The sequence below is a fragment of the Solenopsis invicta genome, chromosome 8 (genome assembly GCF_016802725.1).
Source record: "Solenopsis invicta isolate M01_SB chromosome 8, UNIL_Sinv_3.0, whole genome shotgun sequence".
In the NCBI taxonomy this organism is placed as follows: Eukaryota; Metazoa; Arthropoda; class Insecta; order Hymenoptera; family Formicidae; genus Solenopsis; species Solenopsis invicta.
The window spans coordinates 2777705-2790734 of record NC_052671.1 but is presented as its reverse complement, the minus strand read 5'-3'; the positions used below and the strand labels follow the sequence as shown (position 1 = coordinate 2790734).

Sequence of the window (13030 nt, the reverse complement as noted above, 5' to 3'; positions counted from 1 at the left end):
GTGAAAATTATTTTGTAAAAATATTTCATGGAGCTTAGAAATATGCATTATACCTATAAGAATTTATCTTATAAATATAAAATAAATAAAACATTGAGTAATATATAAGCAAGAATCATATTGTGAAATGCATTTAACGTAGAGGTATGTATTTTTATAGTTTGCACAATTTATTATAGCTGACTTTAGTATAAACGTCACTATCAAAATTTTATTGGATACTTTTTTGGCTGTTTTTTGTCTTTTATGGTTTATCACGTTTTTCTTCAATACTGAAAAAGTAAATAAACTGCGATTACAATTAACAAAGTCAATATTCATAGAATACTTTTATGCTTATTTGAAACTACGTCTAATTTCAATTTCTTTTAATATAGCTAAAACGAATTCTGGAAGAAGTGAATCATAATTGGCGGATGTTATCAGATTTGCAAGAAATTAAAATACTAGAATATTACGATCAACAAGGAAAAAAATTTATAGTTATTTTATTGTGTAATAATACTAGCTTTTTGTTTACATATAAAAAAATACCAGAGAAGACAGGCGCGCGTTACGCGCGCGCTACAAAACTTCTGATATTACATAATTTTACACAAATTTAATATTACACTATTAACTCCTCAATACACAAAGTCAAAATATACACGATCTCCGCGATGACAGCCGCTCATGAAGTTAGCACAGCGAGAGAACCAATCGGCATCGTGGAAAAGCAACAACAATAATTTCGATACATTCAATATATTCTTTACATGCCTTTTTTCAGAAAGGAATAGCACAAGACAAATATATATTATTAAATTATTTGTGATATAGTATAGAAGGTGATATTATGGACCGTGTAGATATTACGAGCACCCGTATTATCTGCGTTATTAGATGACGAGTTGCTAGTAATAACTTATGGAAAGATTTATTTAATAGCCTGCCGGTGTGGTAATAATATGCTAATACACAATAGCTGGCAATTGTAAGAAAATTTTTTTAAGAATTTCGAAACTTTTCACGATACATTTAATTATACATACTTTCTTATTGTTTATAATCTTGACGTTATATTATCACACGAATGTACAAATAGGATATTTGTAAACTTGATTGTTTTTTTGTTATTTAATTTTTTATTCGGCCATATATACATTTTGAATTATGCAAAATTATTTAATATTATAGTATTTTATTAATATGGGCATAAAAGCGTTCTGGCAATATGAACATTAGCAAGATATTGTTTGTATAAAAATATTTCTTTCATAAATCAATTGTCGCTATAAAGGATTGAGTGCAGAAAAATTAGATATGTTATTTCAGCAGTTTGCTTATGATTGTTATCTTCTAATTAAGTCAGCATTTACTTCTATCTATCTTAAAACCTTGTAATTATATTATAGCTCCGTATAATTATAATTTATTTTTGAAGAAATATAATTTAGTAAAAAAAAATATGTATTTTATAAACAAAACTAACTATTAAATTTATTTTTGTGATGGCCCATGTTACTAACCGCATTCCTTACCAGTTTTATTATACAGTGTCATCACATTTTTATAAATCGTCCTGAATAATAAATATTTCATAGCTTTGAGTCTAATATATCTATTAAACAACATCTGGATCACATCTATATAATCATTAAATTTCAATATAAAAAATTGAATAATTATTAATAAATTATTGAATAAAACGTAAATGGTCCCCATAATACCATCTTCTTCTTAATATTTTATTTAACCCTGCTGGTCTGTTCGAGTCTATTTGACTTTTAAAGTAGTGGAAAGAGATATTTTGACCGTTTGTTTATCAATACAAATTGAACAAGAGTGCCTTCTATGGTCGCAGCTAGGTCTTCTAGCTTGTATTGTTTGTGTAATTTTATATATTTTCCTCAAGTTCAATGAACAGGGCGCCAAATTAATTTTCAGTCATAACACAATTCTAAATTGAACAAGATTAAGTAATATTACTGCCTTGGAAAACGTTCTAACTCATAATCGATTATTGCGAGAAATATTATCACAGTCTCAGTGGTCAAGTTGGCTAAGACACTCGTACCGGAGATTCGAGAGGTCCCAGGTTCGAACTCTGGCTGAGGTGATATTTTTCGCAATAATTTCTTTACAGTTTTTTCAGAGGGAAAAGGGTTAATATTTAATAATACGTGATATTACTTAATCTTGTTCAATTTAGAATTGTGTTATGACTGAAAATTAATTTGGCGCGCAGTTCATTGAACTTGAGGAAAGTATATAAAATCACACAAACAATACAAGCACGAAGACTTAGCTGCGATCGCATTCTTGTTCAATTTGTATAATAATTTACCTTTAAAAATTTAGTTTTAACATTACAAAGATCTCATTTTTTTATATTCATTTTATGTTCACAAATTGAAGAAAAAATTAATCTTTAAAATTAACTGCATATCTATTAAATATACAATATTAAAAAAAGAGATGAAATATAGATGTTTATCTTTTTCTCTTATTCTTATCTCGTAGAGAGAGAAGTCTACACAGCGCTTTTTCTCCTTTTTTACCTGATCTTCAGTATAATCTTTAATAGCATTTTTAAAAATCTGACCAAAAATCTGACCGAAAAAACCGGAAAAATACTTTTGGTCAGGTTACGGTTACGGTCGATTAGCCTGCACAATATTTTGGTTTCGGCCCGGCCAGGATCCCTGGTGATAAATGAGCGCTTTGATCTTTCATGACCTTGTTTTATATCTTAAAAACTTTACTGTGATTAAGAAAGTTTTTAAGATATAAAACAAAGTCATGAAAGGCCAAAACGCTCACATGTTACATAAAAATGTTACAAAGAAACAAAAATCATTTTGGGTCAAATAGACCCGAACAGACCAACAGGGTTAATATTTTTCTAAGACTTATAATATGTTTAATTGTCCTTTGTATGAAATAAAACAAAAATTGTAATGTGTATATATGGTATATCATTTATAATTTAGGGCTGCAAGTATTAGTACTATTTACATTCTTAATAATTGGATTGCTACCGGATATTTTCGATTTTCTTCGGCCATTAAATGAATCACGTGCACATTATTTATTATTCATGAAGGAATACCAAATAAATATTGGAATGCAGTATTATTTATTTCTTTTATATACTATGATTAGTATTAGTATTGGTATTTCTGCAATAATATTTGCCTTTTCGACACAAATATATATTAACTTACACTGCTGCGCAACGTTCAAAATTTGCAGGTAAGAAAATTGCATGAAAGTTTTAATAACATTCCTACTGTGCGATTCTGTAATTCTTATCGATAGTATCAATTGCAATATCGTTATATTATCATTGTGCAGATATTGTATATGGTGAGGAAAACTGCGCATCGATACTGTAACAATACCGATACCATCGTGAAGATTTCAGAATCCCGTGAAAGTACTGGTAAAATTTTTTCTATGAATTTTTATATAAATTGAGACACTTTAAAAATACTGAAAAAATCTACATCTTTTAAAGCATTAATTAGGATAAAACCACGTTTTGTATAATTCAAATTAAGGAGAATACATTTCAAATACATTAACAAGCTTAATGATGAAATAATGCTTTTTGTGTAATTTTTAATCACAATTGTTGATTCTTCGAATTATGCGCCGTTTTTAGTTTCAAAGATACACCGTTAAAAATGTTATTCAATGTAATTTTAAGTTACATATTAAATTTAATGTATAATAAATTTAATGTATTTGAAACTAAAAGGTATGTGCATGAAATTTAGTACTTTTTTGACAACATTAAATTTATATTAAATAAACATTAAATGTTTCTAATATTCCTGCTTAAAATGTGCTTTCGTTACATTACATTAAATTTTGCTGTCGATTTTTAACAGTGCAGAGGCTCTTAAATTGTATGAGAGAAGTAATGTAATCGATTTAAATTAACAATTAATTTAATAATACTGATTCTAACTAGTATCTATAAGATCACTCCTTTTACTCGAAAAAATTGAAGAATGCTGCAAAAAATATTACCTTAATGTACACTTATGGTAGACCTCCTTACGTACTGTGTGAGTAAAAGTAACAGCACTCAATTCGGAAAAATAGGAAACATATATTTAAAAAGTCGTAAGAGAGAGAAATATTATTTCAGCATTGTTATAATCGCCTATTAACTTTTCAAAATATTTTTTCAGAAGTTTGGATATATAAGATAAGAGTTCGGAAAATTCGTTTCCTGGCAACAATTTTTTATATCTATTTGTATATAATTATGTACAAAAAATTCTTTATCATGTTATAAAAAATGAGAAATTTCTTAAAAATATATAAAATTATACAGAAATTCTGGAAAGATTCCGAGAAAGAATATAAATTTTTTCAGGCTTTCTGAAAAGTGCTCGAATTTGTATAAAAACTCCGAAAAAAATTTTCATCAGAGATCTTCTTAAAATATGATACACAGTAGGAAAATAAATAATTGCTTTGTTGTTGTGACTAAATGAAAACTTAATATTATCAGTTATCGAATAAAACAAATTGTGAATAAAGAAGTATTAGCGTACTCTAACAAGAAAAGTGTAATCATTAAAAAAATAATTAGAACAGTAGAACTTCATCGAAACGCAAAAAAGTAAGTATCCAAAGCCAAAACTACTATGTGACAAAACTATTAATTTTTTGTTTAATAAAGGTGATTTGTTAATTTCAAGACTTTTTAAATTGTATACGGCATGTTTTGCGATACCTTTTATTATTATATTTATAATGGGCACGTGTAGCTTTGCTATGAGTTTATATATAGTAAGTATTTTTCTCTTTTCTGTATTATACATTTTAAAACATATTATATAACATTTCATACAGCTAACAATCTAATGCAGTATAAGACGCATATACATATATATAGGATGAACAAAATTATTAAAAATATCTCGAAAACAAGAAATTTTAGAATGCTTCACACGAAGTTTTCTGGAAGTGAGACAAATAATGCTAAAATTAATTTTCAAAATAATAAAAAATTTTTCAAAGTCATTGGTATTTCTTTAAACAAAATATGATTCTTTCATATAATATAATTCCTAAAATTGTTCTGCAGAAATGTAATAAAATTAAAATTATCAAAAGATGAAATTATCAAAAAATTAATAGTTCATGAAATATTTTATGCAGATGCTTTATTCTGACATATTTTGACATAAAATGTAAAATATTTGTAGTAAACTATTGTTTCTATCAAAAGCTTTCATATGCAGAATAATTATAAAAATTATATATGTATATTATATAAAAGAATTTCAACGTCTTATTGTCGAAATATTTATGCGATCTTATACTTTTTGTTCATCCTGTGCGTGCGTGCGCGCGCTAGTGTGTATATTTACATACGTAATATTTACTTATATTTAATTAAATTTTCATATTTAATAAAAATTATATAAATAATTCGCTTATTAATGTGTTAATAGTTGCTGAACGCAATAATATGCATGCATGATTTGATTGAACTTATGATTTCAACAATTTATTTTATAGCACATGAGATTATTTTTTTTACCAACTCTTTAATAGGGCAATTAGTGCTAAACCATTCTGATGAGTTATTTAACGCATTGTAAGTAGCAATCTATTGGTACGAAATTATGCACAAATAAATTCGTAAAATATTTGTTTAGAATTAAATCAAATGTATATAATGTATGGACACATAAGTAATGTATATACTGAACAATTTGTTCAGAAATGTTTGTCAATTTTTTAATAAATACTTATAAGCAGAAATAATATTTAAATTGCAATTTTTGTCTAATATGTCATGAAATAAATACCGAAAAATTTTGTACTAAAGGAAAGACGAGAGTCGTGATGTACATATCTTTCGCGTTGAATTCAATGGGCAACCGTTAAAATTACTTCGTTGTAGTCTATTTAGATATAGCAAAATAGTTACTGACCTTTAATATTCACTGCGTTTTATAAAAGATGAATTTCGGTTTTGAAGGTAGCCAAGGTGTATATTCTTTATATAATTTTGAGAAATATATTAGATATTAACTTTAGTCTAGCTTAAAAGCCTTGAACATGGCTTTCAAATAATATAACTGAATTTTATATGTGACCTAATGTAGGCCGGTATTCATAATCGATTCTTATTTTAAGGTCATTTGTAATGTTTTAAAATGCTTAAATGGCTAATTATAATTAGGTGATGACATCTTAAGATGGTACTTGAGACGATATCATAAGAACAGACTATGAATATCGTTCATAAAGTTATATTACATAAGAGAGAAAGTTATATTACATAAGAAGAGAATCGTGAGTCATTTGTTTTACTAATGTTATAAACGCTCTTGTGACAATTTTATAATGGATATTGGATAATGCTTATTAACTAAAAAAAATTATTTACAAAACCTTTTAAATCTAAAAATTATTTTTAAAAATAGATTTTTTAATATACGTTTTATAAAATGTTTAACCTTTCAAATATATTTTATAAAATGTTCAACCATGTTTTGTAACACTTAGTAAATTTGTGAAGGTCAGATTTTTTAATCTGACTTTTTATAATTAAATATACGTCTTACGACATTATTTGTAGTATGCTACAACTTTCATCCTTGTAGAATACGCGCCTTTTCTTTTCTTTAATTGGCAATAAAGCACCCCGCGCATTAGCGCTACTAACACAGTAAAGGTGCACTTACTATACGAGTACATGGCAGCGTCGATCGTCGAGCGTTGAACGTCAAAGGCAATTTCATTGAGGCAATGTTCCAATATTTATTGCCAATACTGAAAATCTATAGTTAATATTGCATATGTAGAATATTGAAATATATATTTTATAAATTTTTAATATTATATGTTAAAAAATGTTTATACATCAAACATAACCTCCCTTATTTACAACATAACCTCACTTCTTTGCCCTTTTAACATCAAAAAGCTGGAATCTGCAAGTCCAGATTCCAGCATCGAGAAGCTGCGCAATAACCTTCTGCGCAACTCGATTCCCGACGCACGACGTTCGACGCTTGCATGTAACTGCACCTTAACAGTCAGTCAAGCTGAGTTACAAATTTTGTAACGTTCCACATACACGAGCGACTATTCACAAAAAACATTTTTCCTTCTCACGTCTGCTCAAGTAGTTTAGAATTAAGTCAGTTGATACGTTGTATAGTCCCTGCGATCTATTAATCGTGGTTGTATCAATCCTATCTCACAAACGTATCCTTTTTCCTTTTTCAATAAATTGTAAATTACGCGTTCGTTCTAAATATCTAATAAACTTTTATTGGTAGGAAGATTGATAGATCTCTATAACTAACAAACTGATATTCATAAAAATTATGTCACGTGAATATCTACTGACAATGAGTTACTTTTTAAAATGCTTCTATCACTCTCTTCTTTCCTTTACATTTGACATAACAAAATGCAATTCTTCGTAACACTATTACATGTAAAACATATTTCATGTATATATTTTCTTACTAAGTTGAATAAAATTTTTTTTAGGTACCTGTCATTATGGTACGAAGCACCTATAACAATACAGAAATTGTTATTATTTATAATGCAAATCTCCTCGAAACGCTTAGTAACAAATTTTGGCGGTGTATGTGTTGTAGCAATGGAAACCTTTACTTCAGTAAGATAATAAATAATAATAAAAATAGGTAATCTTATTAATACTATCAATTTTATTGAATTATTTGTTCTAGGTCACAAGCACGTCAATATCCTTCATGATGGTATTCTTTTCCATTCAGTAGCTTCATGATCTAACCCAGAAAGTATAGTGGCTCGTAGTGATATATGCATGATAAAATTTTCTGTAGCGAAATAAAGAAAAACTTGATTAAACAAAATAACATTCTATATTTTATTTATTCATCAATAAATAATAGAAAAAAGTCACTACTGGCATATCACTTTGTTTTTGAATAATATTTTTTAAACAAAAGCAAAAAATAAAATTTTAAAAACATGAATACAAATTAGAAAGTTGCCTATCAGATGGTATGTATCAGTTTTAATAATATCATTTACTTTGTATTAATATTTTTGAAACGTGATACAAAGAGAGAGAGAGAGAGAGAGAGAGAGAGAGAGAGAGAGAGAGAAAGTCTAAAAAATTAAGTCCCAATACTGACACAGTAGCTCCAAACATGTAAAATGATCTAATTATCAATAATATCTCAATAATAGTTTATTGTTGTTAAAACTATGCAATTTGCAAAAAAAAATCGTGAATTTTGTTTTCGTTTTTTACCAATTAAAAAAATTTTATATTGAAAAAATTTTATGTATATGAATTAAGGGCTTTGTATAATATTATTAATCTGAACATATCACGTTTTTATCAATATGAATACACTGCAATGTTTAGCATCAAAGAAATAATGGGGTGTCATTTTGAGATCTGTGTAAGTATCAGTGACTTTCCTCTACCTTATTTTATTACTAAAAGTGTAAAAATTAAGTATTACGAAAAACTGATTTGAAATATTACAACAATAATAATAAAATATAATATTTTAATCTGCTATAACAAAAATATTACTTATTTCCAAACTTTATGCCTCTAGAAACTTTTCATAAATCAAGATGATAACATACTAAATAAACTTATTTATTGTATTTTGAAAAGTTCTCGAAATCAACAAGAAAATGCAATAAAAGATATAATGTTGGAGTATCGGTAGTTCCCTATTTAAAGGGTATCGGTACTTTCCTAACATTCTACATTTTTTATTGCATTTTAATGTAGTCAATTTCGAAAACTTTTCAAAACACTATGAATAAGTTTATTTTTGTTAACCCTTAAACACACTGATCCTGTAAAATATGGAAACACATTTTTGAGTCTGGGAGACTTTTGCAACTTTGAGAAGCTATAACTTTGATTACAATTAATATTTTTTTACGATTTTTTTTTAAAAACAAAAGTTCAAAATCTCAGGAGTATGACTGCACAATCGACATTGGCGAAAAATAATTTATTGTGAAGTTGTAAAAGCAAAACCATTAAGCAAAAATGAGAAATTGGTCAAAAATCCACTTTTCCTTCAAAAAATCATATCTTTGCAACAAAAGATGTTTAAGGACTTTCAAATACAGCGTTTTAAAGCTAAAGAGTCACACTTTCAAAATAAAATTTGGCAAAGTCATTCCTTTTAAAAGGTATAATTATGTAACATGGAGAATATGAGGTATTTTTGGGCATCTAAAAATTCACTTAAAAAAAAAGCATATCTTTGCAACAAAAAACTTTAAAGAACTTTACAATACGGCGTTTTAAAGCTAAAGATTCATACTTTCAATAAAAAATTATATCATTGTCATTTCTATTAAAAAATGGACTCATGTAACAAGGCGAATATGAGGTATTTTTGATTAAATTGTGTCTAAAATTGAAAATTAATGTGTTTCATGATATATTTCGGAAAAACTCTTTTTTCTACAGCATTTTATAGTATTCCAACTTTAGACAGAGTATATGCGAGTAACATCCGCAAACCGACCTGTTCGAACGTATTTTGTCCAGTTTTTTTATGTAAAATACTCACAAAAAAAGTTTCACTTATACACTATGGATCGCATTGACCCTAACAAAACTTTGCTGCCGTGCCGTTCGAATTTTAGTTGACCAAAAAAGTTGATCAACCATATCAATCGAAAGAAGAAATATCAAACTTTTTTTACATCTTGGTCCAAACCCCCTATCTCATTGTAGAATTATTAGACATTAAACAATTAGACTGTTTTATGATTCATAATCTTATAACTTTTGTATTACGCACGGTCCTGAGACGATGTGTCGCGCTCCTTAGTTACGCCGTCCGGCGGTTACGCTAAAAGCAGTTTCTTGAGAAGTAATTAATGAGTAATAAAAAATAATGAAAAGTTTGTTTTAAGACTAATTTCGAGTATTAACAATAAAAACGTGGTATTTGTATTGTTAATTTATTGTAGAATCGTAAGCATGGGTTCTCAGTAAGAGAAATCGAAGAAATTGATTTTCGTCGATTACAGCGCCATCTATCATGAATCGAGAAAAATGTTTCAGACAAATTGTATGTGTTTTTAGCCAAAGATTCCGAATATGCAATAAAAAATAGGGATTCCCGTTTAAGATTTCAAACTTGCCCTCCCTCACCGCCCAGGGGGAGGGGTGGGGGGGGGGCTGATTTTAACGTCATTGTACGTCCCCCTTGAAATAACAAAATTTTGATTCTAAACATTTTTTCGTAGTGCTTATTTTTCGAGTTATTTGGCTGCCTAAGTTAAAATGGGTCACCCTGTATAGGGTACAATTACCATATTATATAGAAAAAGAACACAAATATTATCGTCACTTTGCTTTCGGATTGTATTTCTCATAAATAAGAAATAAAGATGTTGCTTTGAAGTTTGCAATAAGTTTTTCGTACAATAAGTAAAAATGAGAGTCTGATATAATGAAATCGATACAGTAATGTTACGATTTCCTTTTCTTTTTCTCTAACATGAGTTATATAAAATATTTACAAATTAATGTTTATGAAGATTTCTAGAAGTCATTCATTTTGATGTGAAACGTTTTCTGCCGATTCATATAAATATTCATGTTGTTCTAAAAATCGTAAAAAGTGTGCACGATTGTGGCGCAACAATATATAGATTAGATTAGATTACTATCTTAATAAGTAGATCTAAATAAATAGATCTGTTGTGTCTTTCCCTTATCCTATATGTAAATCCTAAGTGAAATAATTTTTACCATTTTCTAGTCTGTCTTATCGAGGTCTGCTTATTTTACTTCTACTCGAGGTGTGCTCGAGTTTATGTTTAAAACAGCATTATGAGAAAGAAGAAAATATAATTAAAACTGTTTTAAGATATTACAAATACATAAAATGATCTAATATCTATATAATAATTATATTCAGGACATTATCCAATTTCGGAGTGATTAAAAATTATCAATTAAACTCATTGATTAAAAAATATCGGATTAATTAAAAAATAATAAGCTATTTTCGTTCTTTAAATGTATTAAAAATTATTTTATAAAAATATTTTGTGGGGCTTAAAAATATGTATTATATATCTGTAAAAATTTATTCTATAACTATAAAATAAATCAAACATTGAGTAATATATAACTAAGAATGGTAAAATGCATTTAACGTAGAGGTATGTGTTTTTATAGTTTGCACAATTTATTATAGCTGACTTGAGTATAAACGTCACTATCAAAATTTTATTGGATGCTTTTTTGGCTATTGGTTACGTTTTATGTTTTACCACGTTTTTCTTCAATACTAAGAAAGTAAGTAAACTGCGATTATAATTAAGCCAATTTTCATAGAATATTGTTACGCTTATTTGAATGTCTGTCTAATTTTAATTTCTTTTAATGTAGATAAAACAAATTCTGGAAGAAGTTAATAATAATTGGCGGATGTTATCAGATTCGCAAGAAATTAAAATACTAGATTATTACGATCAACAAGGAAAAAAATTTATAGTTATTATAATATGTAATAATAACAACTTTTTGTTTATATATAAAAGACAATAGCACAGTACACACATATTATTAAATTATTTGTGATATAGTAGAGAAGGTGATATTACGGACCGTATAGATATTATGAGCACCCGTATTATCTGCATTATTAATTGATATTTTGTTACTAATTACTTATGAAAAAATTTATTTAATTGCTTGCCAGTGTGTCAATAATAGCTAATAGCTGGCAATTGTCATAAGAAGGTTTTTTTTTAAGAATTTTGAAACTTTCACGATACATTTAATTAGACATACTTTCTTATTGTTGATAAACTTGACGTTATATTACCACACAAATATACAAATATATATTCGTGAACTCAAATGTGTTTTTGTTATTTAATTTTTTATTCGTGCATATGCATTTCGAAATACGCAAAATTATTTAATACCATAGTATTTTATTAATACGGGCATAAAAGCGTTATGATAATATAAACACTAGCAAGATGTTGTTTGTATAGAAATATTTCTTTGATAAATCGATTGTTGCTATAGAGGATTAAGTGCAGAAAAATTAGATATGTTATTTTAGCAGTTTGCTTATAATTGTTATCTTTTAATTAAGTCAACATTTACTTCTATCTATCTTAAAACCTTGTAATTATAGCTCCGTATAATAATAATTTATTTTTGAAGAAATATACGTTAGTAAAAAAAATAAAATGTATTTTATAAACAAAACCAACTATTAAATTTCTTTTTGTGATGGCCCATGTTATTATCCGCATTTTTCTCTAGTTTTATTATACTGTGTCATCACATTTTTATAAGTCATACTGGATAATGAATAATTTACAGCTTTGAGTCTAATACATCTAGTAAACAACATCTGGATAACATCTATATAATCATTAAATTTCAATATAAAAAATTGAATAATTATTAATAAAGTAAATTGAATAAAACGTAAATGGTGCCCATAATACCATCTTCTTTTTAACATTACTTTTAATATTTTTCTACGACTTATAACATGTTTAATTGTCTTTTGCATGAAATGAAACAAAAATTGTAATGTGTATATGACATAACTTGTATAATTTAGGTGGACAAGTATTTACACTATTTGCATTCTTAATAATTGGACTACTACCGGACATTTTCGATTTTCTTCAGCCATTAAATGAATCACGTGTATATAATTTGTTATTTATGAAGGAATACCAAATAAATGTCGGAATGCAGTATTATTTATTTTTTTTATATACTATTATTAGTATTAGTATTGGTAGTTCTGCGGTTATATTTGCTATTTCGACAAACGTATATATTAACTTACACTGCTGCGCAACGTTCAAAATTTGCAGGTAAGAAAAATACGTGATAGTTTTAATACCATTTTTACTGCTCGATTTTTAACTCTTATCAATAGTATCACTATCGTTATCAATGCGTAGATATTGTATATGATGAGAAAAGCTGCGCATCGATACTGTAACGATACCGATATTATCTTGAAAAGTTTCAGAA

At 27.2% G+C, this 13030-nt stretch overlaps 1 protein-coding gene across 1 annotated transcript; it reads left to right on the top strand.

Annotated features, from left to right (window-relative positions):
* Positions 1 to 5472: 5472 nt before the first annotated feature.
* Positions 5473 to 8089, top strand: LOC120358527. Its single transcript, XM_039453008.1, has 3 exons — positions 5473 to 5602; positions 7516 to 7648; positions 7722 to 8089. Exons 1-3 carry the CDS (start codon positions 5478 to 5480, stop codon positions 7770 to 7772), a joined length of 309 nt encoding a protein of 102 aa, XP_039308942.1. The 5' UTR covers positions 5473 to 5477; the 3' UTR covers positions 7773 to 8089.
* The last annotated feature ends 4941 nt before the right edge of the window (positions 8090 to 13030 follow it).